The following is a 20,026-nucleotide window of genomic DNA, read 5'->3' on the forward strand; positions in this document are numbered from 1 at the left end:
AAAATCAAATTATCACATCCCATGGAAGAGGAGGGGGGAACCTTAATGTTCTGTGGTCTGGGTGGGTCTGTACACTTTTATCTGGAACATTTTGCAATTGGACCTTGATGGTGTGGGACAGGTTCCCTGGTCGTGCTGCTGTGCTGGTGCCTTTACTGTCAGGGTTTTGCAGTCTCTCCCCCACCCCCCTACCCCCCCCCCCCCCCCCCCTTTCACAGGCACCGCGATGACTGATCTATCTTAACACGGGCTTCTGTGTAAGCTGAAGCTAAACAAACACAGATGGGACTGCCGAGTGCGGCTGGTGAAAAAAAAATTGTTGGCAAGGCAGAGAGCAATGACTTGAGATGACATTCTCACATCACTAGAGGCATTGCTACAGAGCGGTTGCTATAGCTGCCGAGAGGAGGGTTAACACTCACACACACACACACACACACAGTGGTAAGGGGCTGAAACACTCTGGGCAGAATATTCAAATATAAAAATCTTGATGATAATGAGGAGCTCGGAGAGCCTGAATGAAGCCGAGTGGAAGAAGCTGTGTGTCAAGGGGATGGGTACAATCAAGAGGTTGAAACGCAGGGACCGGGATGTGATCAGGCACCGCGGGATATTGGAGAAAGTTTGCTTGGGTGAGGAGGAGAGGCAGGCGGACCCTCTGATCGCCCGCCTGAGTGAGAGGCAGCCCGCAGCGGCAGCGGCAGGCAGCAGCTCCGGCAACAGCCCCCAGCCCGTGGCTGTGAGCCGGCTTGCCGGGGGAGGGCAGCAGGAGCTCCCCAGCCCCCAGCCCGCAGCGTCGGCCAGGGGGAAATTCCCTCTCCCTGCCCCGTCCCCAGCCGAGGAGCCCCGGGCGCCGGGCGAGCAGCCCAGCCTCCGGCCCCGCATCGTGCTGTGCCAGCGCTCCTCGGACGGCTCTTTCTCCACCATCTCGCCGGCGGCTTACAGCCCAGTGCCCAGGAAGCGGCCGGCGGACACCCCCAGCGTCTCCACCGAGATCAAAGCCATCCAGCAGACCAGGAGGCTGCTCGCGAACGCCAGGGAAAGGACCAGGGTCCACACCATCAGTGCAGCCTTCGAAGCTCTGAGGAAACAGGTAGGTAACTAACACTGCACCCTCCCCTTTCCTCCTCCCCTATGTACTCTATGAACGGTATGCTTTGCCTGTATAGGGCACAAGAAACAATACTTTTCACTATACATGTGGCAATAATAAACCAAATCAAAGTAACTGTAACACTATAATCTGCACCCTTTCCTTTCCTCTTCCCCTATGTACTCTATGAACGGTATGCTTTATCTGTATAGGGCACAAGAAACAATACTTTTCACTACACATGTGGCAATAATAAACCAAATCAAAGTAACTGTAACACTATAATCTGCACCCTTTCCTTTCCTCCTCCCCTATGTACTCTATGAACGGTATGCTTTGTCTGTATAGAGCACAAGAAACAATACTTTTCACTATACATGTGGCAATAATAAATCAAATCAAAGTAACTGTAACACTACATTCTGTACCCTCTCCTTTCCTTCTCCCCTATGTACTCTATGAACAGTATGCTCTGTCTGCAAAGCATGCACTGTAACACTATATTCTGCACCCTCTCCTTTCCTTCTCCCTCATGTACTCTATGAATGGTATGCTTTATATAGCGCGCAAGAAACAATAACTTTTCACTGCACATATGACAATAATAAATCAAATCAAAGTAACTGTAACACTACATTCTGTACCCTCTCTTTTCCTTCTCCCCCATGTATTCTATGAACAGTATGCTTTGTCTGCAAAGCATGCACTGTAACACTATATTCTGCACCCTCTCCTTTCCTTCTCCCCATGTACTCTATGAATGGTATGCTTTGTCTATATAGTGCACAAGAAACAATACTTTTCACTGCACATGTGACAATAATAAATCAAATCAAAGTAACTAACACTACATTCTCCTTTCCTTCTCCCCTATGTACTCTATGAACGGTATGCTTTGGCTGTATAGGGCACAAGAAACAATACTTTTCACTATACATGTGACAATAATAAATCAAATCAAATCAAAAACAGTTTAAACTGGGACAGGACAATCTGTCACTCTCTCCCTATACCCCCATTCCACAGCACTCGGAGAGTCACATTATGGTATAGAAATCACTCATCTGCTAAATAAAATGTAGAAGGAGAGAAATTGTCAGAAGCTGTTAGTTATTCCGCAAAGCTATAAATAAAACATGCTCAGTGTTAATAGTTAATCTTATCTCCATGTAAATATTGATTACAATGAGTGGAGTTGTGACCTTCTGGAGTTATAGCCTTATGATCGCAAAATTAATATCCAGAGACAAGTGCTCGAATCAGTCTGAGTGTAAATGGATACACAAGGCACTTTTACAGTAACCACACTATCTATCACCCATTCTCCATAGGATGGAGCGAAAATGATACAGTTATTGTGGTTCCCAAAACACTTTACCAGATACAGTGGTACACACATTCACACACACACACATTCTCACTCACACACATACACACACACTCAGATGCACTCTCATGAACATATACACACGCACATTCTCACCTTTTCTCTCACACACACACACTCACACATTCTCACATTCACTCACACATACACACACACACACATTGTCTCTCTCACACACTTGCACACACACATTCTCACATTCACTCACACAGATACACACATTCTCTCTCACACTCACATTCGCTCTCACACTTACACGCTCACACGCATACACACACATTCTCACATTCACTTTCACACACACACACATATACACACCCACACATGCATTCTCTCTCACACATATTCACATACATTGTCTCACACACATTCTCTCACACATATACACATTCCCACATACACACATTCTCTCTCATACAAACATGCACACACATTCTCTCACATATACACACATTCTTTCACATACACAAACACACATACACTCAAACACATTCGTCCATACAAATACACACTCTCACACACACGCACATATTGACACACAAACACACACACATTCACAAACACACACACATCCAGACACACACTCACTCACACACACAAAGAAATTCCTTCACACTATGATCCAATTCCCCAGAACAATACAGAATGGTCCCTTTAATACCAAGTCTGCCATTGCTTGTTAACACTTGGAACACATTTATAGCTGCATTTACAGACTCCTGGTTGGGTTAGCTCAAACTGGGTACAACAGTTAGCCAGCCTTGCTACACTGATGAAGTTGCTACCGGGGACTTTGGGATATACTCAACATGATTGAAGTGGTAACTAGTTTGGGGGTGGGTGCGCGGGGGACACGTACGTTTCACATGATCTGCTGAAGTTGGCCCTGGGAGTTAGATAATGAAGCGAGCTGGCGGTGGCTGAGTTTGTGTGTCCATGTTTATAAATACTCTGAGAGGGAGAGCTCACTGCACAGATTACACAAAACTCACACAAACTGAGTTCATAATGAGGTGCAACACTGCCGATTGGGAGATTGGACGGGAGCCCGGGCTTTATCGCACGTGTTGTTTTATTTCCACAAAACCATTAGCGCCAGGAGCTTGGCCGGACCTTATCACAAATTGTCAATATAACCGAACTGAACCTTGGCATGGGGACGCGTGACCAAGTAGACTTTATAGAGTGAAGCCACCCCAGCTGTGTGCCAAAACACATTCATCCGCTTCTCAGAAAGGGACCAGTGTTTGGGGATATAATGCTGTCTCAAAAACTCTTTTGCAACATGTAAACCCAGTTATCCAGTGTGTGTGTATGTATGTTTATATATTACTGCCCCAGGATTTCTACATGTTTGTGTTTATATATCACTGTCCCTGGATTTCTACATGGGTGTGTGTGTGGGTTATGTATCTATGTATTTTAAGTATGTGTGCATGCCGTGTCAAGACTTATGCATCTAGAATTTCCCCTTCAGTGACTCTGGGTGCCTCTCCCCGCAGGTTCCTTGCTATTCCTACGGACAGAAGCTGTCGAAGTTGGCCATCCTGAGGATAGCGTGTAATTACATCCTGTCCTTGGCCAGGCTAGCCGACCTCGATTACAGCTCCGATCACAGCAACATGAGCTTCTCTGAGTGTGTGGAGCAATGCACCAAGACACTGCAGGCAGAGGGCCGGTCAAAAAAGAGAAAGGTGAGCTGCCAGTCACTTCAAAACAGGAGACAGACACTTCCCCACCACAACCCCCCTCCCCCGGCAAAAAAAAATCCCTCCCTCCCACTGACACAGACACGCTGCTTGAATGAGATGAGGTTGCAACTTTCTTGTTTGATGCCTCCCTGGCTTAAATTGCCACCCCCCTCTCCCCCCTATGGAGTCAGAGACAGGATTCTGGGTTCACTTTACCCCTTCTCTCTCGTCCCCTCTCCCTCTTAAGTGTTGTCGTTTCCCTGTTTTATCTGTCTCCACGCTGGATTTCGACATGAGCTGCTCTGGCCTTTTACAGAGTTCTGGTGAAGTGAAACATTACAGAAGTGTGCAGTCATGTGTTTGCATTTGAACTGAGAAGGCTTGCGGGGGTTGTTGGGGGGTGGGGGGGGGGGGTGGTGAGGGCTGGAGGTTGCGACAAGGTTACTGACCCTATCGGGTAGAATAGGTATTTACTTCCAAAATCCATCACACTGGCGATGCGCACACAACCGTTTAATTCAGATTTACCTCTCAATTTAAAACAGACACTTATAATAATAAATTGGCGATACATTGTCTACATTTAGTACAATTTTTAAAGCAGTAAATCTTTTTTTAAAGTAGAAAGTGAACTTGCAACAATTAAACCAAAGTAACCCAGACTTTCATTCCCACTTTTGATACTTCCAAAATCCATCATACAGGCGATGCACACATCCGTTTAATTCGATTCACCTCTTAATTTAAAACAAAAAATTGCAATAATAAATTGGGCAATACGTTGTTTGCATTTAGGACATTTTTTTTAGCAGTAAATCTTTTTATTAATATAGAAAGTGAACTTGCAGCAATTAAACTTAAAGTGATCCAGACTTTCATTCCCACTCTCTGACAATGGGGAGTTTTTTTTCAACTCCAACTGAACTTCCCTCGGCATTCTTGTACTTTCCAAGCTCCGATAGTTGCCTCTAATAAATCACGCCGCTGATCCTGCCACCGTGTTGTTTGTGGAGTGGATGAATGGAGAGGATGGTTTTCGGGAGTGTTTGGTGTTTGTGCAGCCCCAGACTCCAGATGTTCAGCTGCTGGTGTGGGAAGCAGAGCTGGCGCCACTTGGGGCAGAGGGCAGAGGAAAGGCACGCGATTTGGGGAAGAAACACTCAGTCACACGAAGCTTTTGGCACATTCCCCAGCGCTCGGCTGGACATCTGTTCCAGAAAGACTTTTTAATAGCTGCTCTCTGAGTAGCTCCCGAGGATACACTGACTTGCAGCTGTTTCATGTGAGCAGAAAGAGAGAGAGACGGAAACACATAATGTTATGAATATTTTTTTTACAGTTTTAAAAGTCGCTATTGCTTTTTATTTATTTTTTTGTTGAAAATTTACTTGTGTTCAATTTATTAGGAAATACCGCCCCCCCCCCCCCCATTCCTTCCAAACCGGCCATGTGTGAATGTTTATCATTGGATTATTCCTCTCATTTTGATTTCTAAAATGTTGTTCTGTCTCAGAGCTTTGTTTAATGCAACAATTAGCTTTTTTATCCAAAAAAACAAACAGATGCAACACATTACGTCTCAGATGCAGAACAGCATTTTGAAGATACTCTGTTTTCCAGCGCTAATTAAAGCATCATAATTCTACCCCCCCCCCTCCCTCCCCCCCCCATATTAATAACATTGCGGTTATATTGGAACGAAAATTTTAGATCGGCTGCAGATTTGCCAGTAAGCTGTATTATGTTTCGACTGCCTAAGAGTTGGAGGGCTCTACACAAGTGTGGTACATACAATCCTCAATTCAGGCTACCAACTGGACTGACAACAAGGGCAGGATTGTCCACACTCTCAAAAACAACTTGCATTTCTGTAGCACCCTTAAAAGTGGTCAAATATCCCAAGGCACTCACTCCTCCAGGGAGATTTCTTTTAAAAAAATCATTCAAGGGCTTATCTGGCTAGGCCAGCATTTATTGCTCGTCCCTGTTTGCCCTCGAGAAGGTGGGCAGCACTGTGGCACAATGGTTAGCACTGCTGCCTCACAGCACCAGGGACCAGGGTTCGATTCTCAGCTTGGGTCACTGGCTGTGTGGAGTTTGCACGTTCTCCCCATGTGGGTTTCCTCCGGGTGCTCCGGTTTCCTCCCACTGTCCAAAAATGTGCAGGTTAGGGTTGATTGGCCATGCTCCTTAGAATTAGGGGATGTCAGGGGGATTAGTAGGGTAAATGTGTGGGGTTGCATGGGTGGGGCCAGGATGGAATTGTTGCAGGCTCAATGGGCCAAATGGCCACCTTCTGCAGTGTAGGTATTCTAAGTTGGTGCTGAGCTGCTGTTTTGAACCGCTGCAGTCCATGTGGTGTAGGTACACCCACAATGCTGTTAGACACTATTGTGATGATCCAATACAAAACTGTCTGAGGAGATCATAGAATCTCTACAGTGCAGAAGGAGGCCATTTGGCCCATCAAGCCTGCACCAACAACAATCCCACCCAGGCCCTAAACCCCACATATTTACCCTGCTAATCCTCCTGACACTAAGGGGCAATTTAGCCTTATCCCAATCCACCTAACCTAAGATGAGGGCCCAGATAATAATAGTGAGGCTAATGGCGTTCTGACAGCAACTTCTGGCACCCGCACGCGAACTGTTAAACAGGGAAGTGGGAAGTCGCGGTCGGAGGCACCTTCACAGTGTATGGTTTACCAGGCCCCCCTGATAATCCTGAAACTGAAATCATTGTAAAAGTATGAGTTTGAGGTTCTTAGTCACTTATTTCCCACTGAAGCCACCAACAAAAGTCAGGGCTGATGCATTCAGGAGCCATAGAACCACCGAAAAGTTATAGCACAGAAGGAAGCCATTCAGCCCATCTTGTTCATGCCAGCCTGAGGACACCCAGCTGCTCTTTCTAATCCCTAATTTTTAACACAGGAAGTGATAATTGCTACTAAACAACCTGCCTGACCCTGAAAATTAAATTTCAAGTGTGGAATCTCATTTCTTCAGAAATTAATGAGGTTGAAGGCAGGGGCCCAAGGAAAGGAAGACTGACCTATGTTGGGATAGTTCCCTGGCATATTGTTGTCACCAAGGAACTTTTACAGGGTTTGTGAGCAATTAAGGTGATTAATGCCCAATAAGGAGCATTTTTCTGCAGTGCGTGGACTTTGTTGCAGTTGGAGCAGACCCACAATATGTGCAGAAACCACTGGAGATGACTTCCCGGCAACAAGCGTGTGGTTCTACACAGCCAGAAGCAATGTACTTAATGATGTGGCAGCGGGCATGCTAACCTTCACCCATGACACAAAGGATTCCTCTGAAAGGGCTTCCCCTTTGTTCGAGGGGCCTACCACCGTTGGCCCCCTCCACTTTTGAATTTCTGAAGGATATCCCCAACCTGGCTCGGCAATGTCCAATTCCCTCTTCAGCTGGACTGCCCAAACTACATAGCCATGGAATTAGAGAATCCCTACAGTGCAGAAGAAGGCCAGGTTGAGAAGGTGGGGCCTTCATGAATAACCTCAACCGGTTTGGGAATTGAACCCACGCTGATGACGTCACTCCACATCACGAACCAACTGTCCAACCAACTGAGCTAAACCAACCAACCCACACGTGCTTAGTGGGGCATTACCAGACTGGAAAACAATGTAGGTTAGCAAGGATGGTACAGTGGCACAGTGGTTAGCACTGCTGCCTCAGAGCCAGGGACCCAGGTTTGATTCCTGGCTTGAGTTACTGTCTGCGCGGAGTCTGCACGTCCTCCCCATGTCTGCACGGGTTTCCTCCGGATGCTCCGGTTTCCTCTCACAGTCCAAAGGGCATGCTGGTTAGGTGCATTGGCCATGCTAAATTCTCCATCAGTGTACCCGAACAAGCGGCAGAGTGTGGTGACTAGGGGAATTTCACAGTAATTTCATTGCAGTATTAATGTAAGCCTACTTGTGACACTAATAAATAAACTTTAAACTAACCATTGTGCCACCATGCCGCCATATCTTTCAGCACAGAAAGAGGTGACTTGGCCCATCATTCTGTACTGGTTCTTTGAACGAGATATCCAATTATCCACACTGACCTAAACAGTATACTCCAACTATTTATTGATTTTATTTTCAAATATCTGGAATTTCTATATTGGAATAGATGGAGCAACTGGAAACAACATAGTCTCCAAACAATTCAGGCTATATTCCTCTAAAGTTTTTCCCCTGGAATCACACCACAATCAGATCGATTATTGGAATTGATTCCAGTTGCTATTCCAGAATCGCAATCCCAACCCCATTTTGAGAGGAAAGCCCTGATCCTGTCAGATCCTTTATGGTTATGTTTAAATAATAACAAGGGGAAGGCATTTTATACAAAATGTGCACCTGGGCCACTTACTAACTGGGAACCTTTGTTAAGGAGCCAGGCGGCCCCACCAGACCAAGAATTGCCGACGAAATCCAGTAGGGAATTTTGAGTCAGGCTCATTCATTGGCAAAGCTGTGGCAGGAGCCAGCCTGTTCGGAGAGAGCTTTCCAACAACAGTGTCAGCATGGCCAACAGCTGCAGTGTGGGTTTTTGATATGTGGTGTGGTTTGCACATTATTACCATCACATTAGTTATCTCAGCTATCATGTTTTTAAAAATAGATGTGACCTGTGGTGGAAGCGGGCGGCACAGTGGTTAGCACTGCTGCCTCAAAGCACCAGGGACCCAGGTTCAATCCCCAGCTTGGGTCACTGTCTGTGTGGAGTCTGCACATTCTCCCCGCGTCTGCGTGCATTTCCTCCGCGTGCTCTGGTTTCCTCCCACAGTCCAAAGATGTGCAGATTAGATGGATGGTCCATGATAAATTGTCGCCTAGTGTCCAAAGTTTCTTGATTAATAACGGGGTCAGGGGTTATGGGGAAAAGGCAGGAGAATGGGGATGAGAAAAATATCAGCCATGATTGAATGGTGGAGCAAACTCGATGGGCCGAGTGGCCTAATTCTGCTCCTATGTTTTATGGTCTTTATGGTCTTAAGATGTGTAGGTTAGGGGATTAACCATGGTAAATGTGCGGGGTTACAGGATAGGGCAGAGGGGTGAGCCTGGATATGATGCTCTTTTGGAGAGTTGGTGCAGACCTGATGGGCCGAAAGGCCTCATTCTGCACTGCAGGGATTCTATGATTCTATGAAACACACCATCCCAACTCCAACCATGCAACTTCTCTTCTCTCAGGTGTGGTTGAAGTTTATTGTTCAAGTCCAAGGATTTTAGTGTCAGTACAGATTGCTTTTGAAAACCCCTGGGGTTCTCCCCCACAGCGAGTCGGGAGTTCAAGGTCCAATACGAATAGCAAAGGAGAAATTGAAAGCCTGTTGAAAAGATGGTAAAATCATTCTGAGAGCTGTAATTCCAATTCCCGAGTGATTAGGGGTTAGGGTAGCATTGATGTCCACTGTGGAGATGTTGGGATAGATTTTCATCTGGCTGCTAAGCACCTCTTGGACAGAGCACCAGGAAGAAAGTTGGACTGGGATTTTCGAGGGCCCCTTTAAAAATCCTCTGGATCTTTCCTTTGATGAAATAGAATGAAAATCCATCAGCTTCTGTTACCAGTCTGCAATCCTTCCCACAAGACTTTCCTCTCTGGACTCTGTCCAGACAATGCTTATTGCCCTGGCATCAAAGATAAAATCCATTTCATTGGCTCACATGCAAGTAACATGTGAGGCATTGCCATGCAATCCATTTTGCCTTGCTGTGTGTTACCATAAGATTTTCCAATCCCATAAACACTGTGCCACATTAATGCTTTTAAGGTTAGTGGTTTTTTTAAATCACCAACCGCATAAGAAAGAAGGAATTAGTAATTATTTAGTATCATGATCTAAAATGCTTCACATGATAAATTATTTATTGTTGCTGAGTGATTGCTGCTATGTAGATAAACACTGCTGTGATTCTGCTCCAGCAACATTTGACAATCTAGAGATGAATGCCAAGTTAACATGAGAGCACCCTTACATAGAAACACAGAAGATAGGAGCAGGAGGAGGCCTTTTGACCCTTCAAGCCTGCTCCGCCATTCATTACGATTATGGCGGATCATCCAACTCAATGAAAGCAAATTACTGAGGATGCTGGAATCTGAATCCAAAAGAGAAAATGCTGGAAAATCTCAGCAGGTCTGGCAGCATCTGTAAGGAGAGAAAAGGGCTGGTGTTTCGAGTCCAGAAAGGGTCATCTGGACTCGAAACGTCAGCCATTTTCTCTCCTCACAGATGCTGCCAGACCTGCTGAGATTTTCCAGCATTTTCTCTTTTGGAACCAACTCAATGGCCTAATCCTGCTTTCTCCCCATAACCTTTGATCCCATTCGCCCAAAGTACTTTTTATTTTACAGATTGCACTTGTTTGAGAAGAAGGCTTTCCATAACCTTCTACAGGAGATTAGGAGCAATGCATCCTGGCTTTTCCAGCAACATCCATATCCTGGGAATGATATTTTTTTAAATGTTATACTTGTTAGCATTCATTTCAGGACAAATGTTGGCCAAGATTCTTTCAATAGATTATAACATTTTTATAAATTCATTTGTGGGATGTGGGTATCACTGGCTGGGCCAACAGTTCTTATCCATCCTAAACTGCCCTTGAATGACTTCCTTGCCCATTTTAGAGTCAATCACATTGCTGTGGGTCTGGAGTCACATGTAGGCCAGACCAGGTAAGAACGGCAGATTTCCTTCCCTATAGGATATTAGTGAACCCAGATGGGTTTTTCCAACAATCAACAATGGTTTCATGGTCACCAGTAGATTCTTAATTTCAGATATTTTTTATTGAATTCAAATTCCACCTTCTGCCGTGGCGGGATTCAAACCCGGGTCCCCAGAGCAGTCTCTGGGCTACTAGCCCAGTGACAGTACCACTATGACACTGCCTCCCCTGGCTGGGCAGCCAGGGCTTAATTATGTCTCATCTGACAGTAACTTTCCCCTGGTCCAGCTTTGTTTAGAACATAGAACAGTACAGCACAGAACAGGCCCTTCGGCCCACGATGTTGTGCCGAGTTTTATCTGAAACCAAGATCAAGCTATCCCACTCCCTATCATTCTGGTGTGCTCCATGTGCCTATCCAATAACCGCTTAAATGTTCCTAAAGTGTCTGACTCCACTATCACTGCAGGCAGTCCATTCCACACCCCAACCACTCTCTGCGTAAAGAACCTACTTCTGATATCCTTCCTGTATCTCCCACCACGAACCCTATAGTTATGCCCCCTTTCCACCCGAGGAAATAGTCTTTGAACGTTCACTCTATCTATCCCCTTCATCATTTTATAAACCTCTATTAAGTCTCCCCTCAGCCTCCTCCGCTCCAGAGAGAACAGCCCTAGCTCCCTCAACCTTTCCTCATAAGACCTACCCTCCAAACCAGGCAGCATCCTGGTAAATCTCCTCTGCACTCTTTCCAGCGCTTCCACATCCTTCTTATAGTGAGGTGACCAGAACTGCACACAATATTCCAAATGTGGTCTCACCAAGGTCCTGTACAGTTGCAGCATAACCCCACGGCTCTTAAACTCCAACCCCTTGTTAATAAAAGCTAACACACTATAGGCCTTCTTCACAGACCTATCCACTTGAGTGGCAACCTTTAGAGATCTGTGGATATGGACCCCAAGATCTCTCTGTTCCTCCACAGTCTTCAGAACCCTACCTTTGACCCTGTAATCCACATTTAAATTCGTCCTACCAAAATGAATCACCTCACATTTATCAGAGTTAAACTCCATTTGTCATTTTTCGGCCCAGCTCTGCATCCTATCTATGTCTCTTTGCAGCCTACAACAGCCCTCCACCTCATCCACTACTCCACCAATCTTGGTGTCATTGTTTAAAATGCTAAACCTTTTCACGACTGATATTTTAATTTTCCTTCCACTAAAAAATTGCATCCAACCACAATTTGTCCATTCTAAATTCCTTTTTCTTTCAAAACAAATCAGAGGATTTATAATTACAAAATAAATAGTTGGGACTGAGTATGTCGTAGAGTATTGGATGACAAATATCTCATTTAAGAAAGAATTACATGTTTAGTCTGGAACAAATGACCTGATCACTCAGCAAGCGTAAAGTACTATTGTATCGTGATTGCTGGTGAAATGGATTTAATTATTAATGATTTAGAAACATGATTTACATATGACGTCATTGGCTAGGCCAGCATTTAATGTCCATCCCTAATACATCAGCATCTTCAGTAGAATATTGCTCCAGAAGTGCATTGAAAATATATTTTTATGTTCATTTTTGGGACATGGGCATCACTGGCTGGCCAGCATTTATTGCCCATCCCTAAAGTTTATTTATTAGTCACAAGTAGGCTTACATTAACACTGCAATGAAGTTACTGTGAAATTCCCTACTTGCCACAGTCCGGCGCCTGTTTGGGTCAATGCACCTAACCAGCACATCTTTCAGAATGTGGGAAGAAACCGGAGCACCCGGAGGAAACCCACGCAGACACGGGGAGAGCGTGCAAACCCCACACAGACAGTGACCCAAGCCGGGAATCGAACCTGAGTTCCTGGCGCTGTGAGGCAGCAGTGCTAACCACTGTACCACCTTGCCGCCCCTATTTGCCTGAGGGCAGTTGAGACTCAACCACATTGCTGGAGTCACATGTAGGCCAGACCAGGTGAGGATGGCAGATTTCCTTCCCTAAAGGACATTAGTGAACCAGATGGGTTTTTCTGACAGTCGACAATGGTTTCATTGGTCATCAGTAGATCCTTAATTCCAAGTATTTTTTTATTGAATTCAAATTCCACCATCTGCTGTGGCAGGATTCTAACCCAAGTCCCCAGAACATTAGTTTCTGGATTAATTGTCTACCGATAATACCACAAGGCCATTCCTTCAAATTCTAATCATTGATCTATGTCAAGCCAAATGTTGGGGTGTAACATGTGACCCAACCGTGATGGCAAGAGAGGGAAAAATCAGAACATGTTTTTGCATTCTTGTTATTGAATAAACCCTCCTGGAAATGAGTGTTTCAGTGGATGTCAGATGAGGATAACATCAGGCTTGGCTGTGATACCATCCATGGTTGTTAATGCTCTCAATGCAGTCTAAGTTTATGCATGAAGAAAGGCCATTTGATGGGCCTTTGAAAGGGTGATGGGCTGGAGGACTACCAGAGCTCATTGGACTATGTGCCCAGGGAGGTACAAAAATAGGGAGGAAAACTCTTCACTTTCTTTGACCTAGGTTTGACATCAGAATTTGATTATATTTCTCGGAAAAAAAGATGTGTTGACGAAATATCTCCCTTCTTGATTGCCTTGCAGAAGCTTTGGCACTGGAATAGAATAACATTCCATTGTTTGCAATGAGCTGGAATCAATCCATAGATAGTTGTGATAATTTCTTTTTGGAAAAAGAAGCTGCTTCTTTTTGTTACTGTACGCGGATCAGCTTGGTTGAGGGGGTGGGGGGGGTCGCACTCTCATTACCGAGTCAAAGGGAGGAGTCCGACTTGAACACGTAACATAATGCTGGGACAACACTTTGGATACATCAGAGAGAAACCCTATGTGTCTGTGGCTCAAAGTGGATGTTCAAAATCCAAAGGCATTACTGAAGAAAGCAAAGGGTGCTCTTGCAATGTGGCGGCCTGTTTCTCAAATCAAATTAGCTGGTTATTGGTCTTGGGCACAACTGCCTACATAAGAAACATAGAAGATAAGAGCAGGAGGAGGCCATTTGGCCCTTTGAGCCTGCCCCGCCATTCATTACGATCATGGCTGATCGTCCAACTCACTAGCCTAATCTTACTTTCTCCCCATAACCTTTGATCCCATTCGCCCCAAGTGCTATATCCAGCCGCCTCTGTTATACATTCAATGTTTTGGCATCAACTACTTCCTGTGGTAATGAATTCCACAGGCTCACCACTCTTTTGGTGAAGAAATGTCTCCTGAGCTCCGTCCTAAATGGTCTACCCCGAATCCTCAGACTGTGATTCCCGGTTCTGGACTCCCCCACCATCAGGAACTTGCTCCCTGCATCTACCCGGTCTAGTCCTGTTAGAATTTTATAAGTCTCAATGGGATCCCCTTTCATTCGTCTGAACTCCAGCGAAAACAATCCTAACCTAGTCAATTCCTCCTAATACACCAGTCCCGCCATCCCCGGAATCAGCCTGGTAAACCTTCGCTGCACTTCCTCGAGAGCCATCACTGCACTGAAAAAGCAATTTATCTTATGTGATGAGCTTTGGAATGTGAAAATTGTGATAAAATGCGATGTCCATTCAATTCTTTTCCACTTTTGTTGTTTTCTCCCCCATCATTAGCTTTTCCTCGCTCTGCCTCACATGCTAGTCTTCTTCACAGAATCCCTACAGTACAGAAGGAGACCATTCAGCCCATCGAGCCCGCACCAATTACAATCCCACCCAGGCCCAATTCCCGTAATCACCCAGATAATCCCTCTGATACTGATGAGCAATTTATCATGGCCAATCCACCTAACCCGCACATCTTTAGAGTGTGGGGGATTAAACCGGAGCACCCGGAGGAAACACACGCAGACACGGGGAGAACGTGCAGACTCCGCACAGTCACCCGAGGCTGGAATTGAACCCATGCCCCTGGCACTATGAGGCAGCAGTGCTAACCACTGTGCCACCATGCTGCCCATATGTAATGTGTTAGCATATGTAAGGATGTGATTTCCTGCAGAAGCAGCAAATCCACTAACTTCACACTACGAGGATCTTACACTTTAGTTTTTTTCTTAATTGTGGTGTTTCATGTCTGAATTTTAAGGAGATAATGGAGAGTAGACAACGTGTTGTCAGGGTCCTGTCAATGTCAGTCTCAATTTGGACCTTGAACACGGGGGTTAGTACACATCACTCAGTCTGGAAAGCCCAGCCTCTCTCTGCCTAAGCACAGAGATTGGGAGACAAGGCGTCACGGGAAATTGGGTATCTAATCTACATTGGTGCAGCAATCTCCAGAGCTCTATTTGTGGACGTTAATACTCCTTGCGCACTAATACTGTTACATATCTTGTAATTATTAACTCTTGCTATTTATTTGAGAAAATCAGTAATAGAGTAGAATCATAGAGGTTTACAGCATGGAAACGGGCCCAACTTGTCCATACCGCCCTTTTATTTTAACCACTAAGCTAGCTCCAATTGCCCGCATTTGGCCCATATCCCTCTATACCCATCTTCCCCATGTAACTGTCTAAATGCTTCTTAAAAGACAAAATTGTACCCGCCTCTACTACTACCTCTGGCAGCCTGTTCCAGACACTCACCACCTTCTGTGGGAAAGAAATTGGCCCTCTGGACCCTTTTGTATCTCTCCACTCTCACCTTAAACCGATGCCCTCTAGTTTTAGACTCCCCTACCTTTGGGAAAAGATGTTGACTATCTAGCTGATCTATGCCCCTCATTATTTTATAGATCTCTATAAGATCACCCTTAAGTCTCCTAGGCCCCAGGGGAAAGAATCCCAGTCCATCCAGCCTCTCCTTATAACTCAAACCAGTAAGTGGCTTGTGAAGCAATCTAACAGCATGCATAGGCTGTAGCTCACTGGGGTCCATTTTGATGCAAGGTAAAATTGAGTGTTAAAATTGAACTTGGTGTGTTAAAACCTGAATTCATTTCAGATGCCTGAGTTCATTACTCAGGATTAAATGGTCATGCATTTATTGGCTGACTGAACTGGAGTGAAGCTATGTATCTTTTATGGGGTTTACAATGGCTTTCAGCTAACTCGACTTTGCTTTTAAGTCTGCCACTAACACAAAACACATTCGACTGCCAACAGCTGCTAGTAAAGTCAGTACTCCATGGGTTAATTAATCTCATCCTATTCCGCATGGTCTGCTACTAATTCCTATCATAAATTACATTCTGCCGTTTCAGGAATGATCCAGGGAAGGAGCGACATTTCACAGGAACATCACACAGTGAGCTGGTGTCTAGCCAACACTGACAGGGGGAAGCAGACGTATGAGAAATTGAAGACCAGATATAGGATTGCAGGAGATGTTTCGCAGAGGAGAGGTTGATCCAAAAGAAATGATGCCGACCGTTTTAGGGGGAGCAACAAAAAAAGAAGCCACTTTCCCTGCGATTACACCATCGGCTTTTCAAGAACTGTCAGGTTTTTAGATGTGCAATCTGTTCGGCACTTTCTCGTTTCGTTGTGGTGAAGGAAGATGTTGATTTCGAGCCATCGCTGACAGCGCGGATAACAGAATAAAGAGGAATCTCTTCATCAGAGCAATTTAACGTCGATAGTTTTGTTTTTAAAATTAGGAGAAATAAAGTCAAACCAAATTAGCTACCGACACACGTTGGCCCACTGGGTACAATATAATGCATTGTGTTTCTGTGGCAGATTAACAAGAATTTAAAACGCTTCAAAGGAGTTTATAACAATCATCTGTGTACCAGGATTAATTGCATATTTTTGATACTGTAAATCCGGAATAACTTGTTGTAAAAGAGTTGGTTAAATTTGATGAACCAAGCTAAATCGAATGCTAACAACGCTAGTTATTTCGAAACTCCAGTATTTTTGGTCAGTTGGTTGTAGGACTGACCACCCCACATGTGATCTCATGTGTATTTTCAGCTTGTTTTCTGATTGTGTGCTGGCAAGGACTCCTGCTGATAGCAAATTGCAGCAGGGACTCCTGTCCCCTTAGAAACAAGTGGTCAGACAATCAGAAAGCCTACTGATACGACATGCACTTTATGATCTTTGTAATCACACTGCCCTTTGTGTTATTGTGGGGTCATATTAATCATTAGTATTAATGTACAAATGTTTATAAAGGTATTTGAGACATTGGATATCATTGAGAAGTCAATTATTGATTTTGATTTGATTTGACTTATTATTGTCACCTGTATTGGGATACAGCGAAAATTTCTCTTGAGCGCTATACAGACAAAATATACCGTTCATAGAGTACATTGGAGAGAAGGAAAGGAGAGGGTGCAGAATATAGTGTTGCAGTCACAGGTAGGGTGTAAAGATATGTCAGTTTAATATATGGTAGGTCCATTCAAAAGTCTGATGGCAGCAGGGAAGAAGCTGTTCTTGAGTCGGTGGCCTCAGACTTTTGTATCTTTTTGCCGACCGAAGAAGGTGGAAGAGAGTATTTCTGGGGTGTGTGGGGTCCTTGATTGTTTTGGCTGATCTTCCGAGCGAGAAGTGTAGATGGAGTCAATGGGTGGGAGGCTGGTTTGCCTGATGGACTGGTCTACGTTCAGAATCCTATGTAGCTTCTATGTAGCAGTCTGTGCTGTATCGTGCTGTGAGGAATTTGGTGTACAAAAGCTATGAGGGTGTTCAAAAAGGTTACAGTTTGGGAGGTTTCCTGGGTTAGGCTGTCTCAGCCAAGGTTGTAACAGGACCAAGTACTCATGTAATATCCAAGCATGGATATTACATGAGGACAAACATGAGGTTTGGTTATGATGCCCCCTGGTTAAGTGATTTTTTTAAAACTTTCGAGTTTAGTTATTAATGTCACAAGTAAGCTTACATTAACACTGCAATGAAGTTACTGTGAAAATCCCCTAGTCGCTAAACCCCAGCACCTGTTCGGGAGAATTTAGCATGGCCAATGCACCCAACCAGCATGTTTTTCAGACTGTGGGAGGAAACCCACGCAGACATGGGCGGAACGTACAGACTCTGCACAGACAGTGACCCAGGACGGGAATCGAACCCGAATCCCTGGCATTGTGAGGCAGCAGTGCTAACCACTGTGCCACCGTGCTGCCATCATGAATGAGGAACACTTGCAGTAATGACCACAAGGCTAAGACAACCAACATCTGTGAAACATTCAGATGGCAAGAGGATAGTAGAGATGAAGGCCAAGATCATGATCAGCCATGTTCACATTGAATAGCAGTGCGGGCTCAAAGGGCCAAATGGCCTTCTCCTGCACCTATTTTCTATGTTTCAATGTTAAGACATTGGGTTTCAAACGCTGGCTTTGCCAGCGAGGACCATATTCCATAAAAGACTAATTTTTAAAAAATCAGAAATGAGGAAAGGCCACTTGGCTGACTGATGCTCATTCCTCAAACCTGCAATAGATTATTGTAAAGGAACATTAATGTGGGCCCCAGGTTGAGTTTTGCCTCAAGAACTATCCATGATAATGGAATTGATTACAATCATACTGCCCAAACTGGTCATAGCTACAGAAAATAAATTGACTATAAGGTCATGTCAGCATTAAAGTAAAAATTTCTACCCAGTCGAATAAATTTCACACTGTCCTTGGGATAATTCAGATGAAAAGGCTTTTCTATCACCTTCAACAGAATTGAAAGCATCAGCCTCATAAATGAACCCCATCCCATAGATTAATAAATTATATTTATTCACATTAATATAAATCGGGCCTCTACCCAACAATGGAACCCCAAGTCAACTTTCTGTGGTAGATTTGACAATCCAGATTAAAGTTTATTTATTAGTCACAAGTAGTAACACTGCAATGAAGTTACTGTGAAAACCCCCTAGTCGCCACACTCTGGTGCCTGTTCGGGTACACTGAGGGAGAATTTAGCATGGCTAATGCACCTAACCAGCACGTCTTTGGAGTGTGGGAGGAAACCGGAGCACCCGGAGGAAACCCACACAGACGCAGCGAGAACATGCAAACTCCACACAGACAGTGACCCAAGCTGAGAATTGAACCCGGGTCCCTGACACTGTGAGGCAGCATGCTAACCACTGTGCCACCGTGCCACCCCATGATGGCTTCGATGGCTAAGCAATACATTGTTGATGGTAAACCCAACCAGTGTGGTTCACTAGGGACAGGAGAATGGGCCAATCTGTCAGAGGGAGCTGGGATTTGTCTCATTCCATTTCAGATAACCCCATAGTCAGTGCCCTGATGGGTGGGATGACTCTGGATGGACAAGGAGTGCGAAGCAGTGTTCTGTACTATTATGCTGCCCAGTTTCAGATGAGTAAGCTCCAACAGCACGTATCACATTCTTGGAACTTCCTTAGTCAACCTGCCTGCCCCCAGGATAGTCTGGATCTACCGAAAGTCAATGGGATTTAGCCTGGGTCACCGAATCTCTCACAGTGGCTCTCGTCCGGAAAATTCCAGCCTATGTCCAAAGTCTATGGGTGGGATTTTTCAGGTCAAGACCGGAAAATCCTGCCCAAGGTCAACAGACCTTTGCATGGCCCATCCCACGCCCGCTACGATTCCCATGGCGGGCGGAACGGGAAAATTCTTCCCTACATGTGTGGTGTATCCTTCTATGGGAAAGGTTAACAACTTGGACTGGGAAGAAGAAACCCTACCCGAGTGGATTTCTCCAGTGTTCTGAAGTATCATAAACATGCTAGAAAAAACAAAATACTGCAAATGCTGGAAATCTGAGGTAGAATTAGAAAATGCTGGAGTGTCAACATCTCTGGAGAGAGAAACCGAGTTAACGTTACCCTCTGACCCTCCATCAGAACTAAATGAGTTCGAGACGTGACAGGTTTATTGCTAGCGTAGAGACAGGACAAGAGAGAAAAGAACAAAAGGGAAGATCTGTGTTAGGGTGGAAAGCAGGAGAGCTTAATTGTCAAAAGGGTTGATGGTGTAAGGCAAAAGGATAAACATGAGGATGGATTTCCATGCAGGTCAGATACCCATTGATCAAGAGAACTAATATTCATTTTATTACACCACTAGGAGGAAACTGGACATATTTGGATCAAAACCTTGCTGCAGTTGTAAATGATGGATAAGAGACCTGAGGTTTTCATTGCTGGACAAAGTG

The 20,026-nt window shown here is 44.8% G+C and overlaps 1 protein-coding gene across 1 annotated transcript; it reads left to right on the forward strand.

Moving 5' to 3' along the window:
- Positions 1-216: 216 nt before the first annotated feature.
- On the forward strand, positions 217-17,060 carry atoh8 (atonal bHLH transcription factor 8). Its single transcript, XM_078223872.1, has 3 exons — positions 217-1,096; positions 3,986-4,177; positions 16,127-17,060. The coding sequence occupies exons 1-3, from the start codon at positions 494-496 to the stop codon at positions 16,130-16,132; spliced, it is 801 nt and encodes a 266-aa protein (XP_078079998.1). The 5' UTR covers positions 217-493; the 3' UTR covers positions 16,133-17,060.
- The last annotated feature ends 2,966 nt before the right edge of the window (positions 17,061-20,026 follow it).

Source organism: Mustelus asterias, chromosome 1, assembly GCF_964213995.1.
Source record: "Mustelus asterias chromosome 1, sMusAst1.hap1.1, whole genome shotgun sequence".
Classification (NCBI taxonomy): Eukaryota; Metazoa; Chordata; class Chondrichthyes; order Carcharhiniformes; family Triakidae; genus Mustelus; species Mustelus asterias.

What these genes read in the sequence shown, in the direction of transcription:
- atoh8 (XM_078223872.1), top strand. Translation starts at nt 494, where the DNA reads ATGATAATGAGGAGCTCGGAGAGCCTGAATGAAGCCGAGTGGAAGAAG. An exon ending in TCGAAGCTCTGAGGAAACAG is followed by an intron (nt 1,097 to 3,985) that starts GTAGGTAACTAA and finishes CTCTCCCCGCAG; the next exon opens with GTTCCTTGCTATTCCTACGG.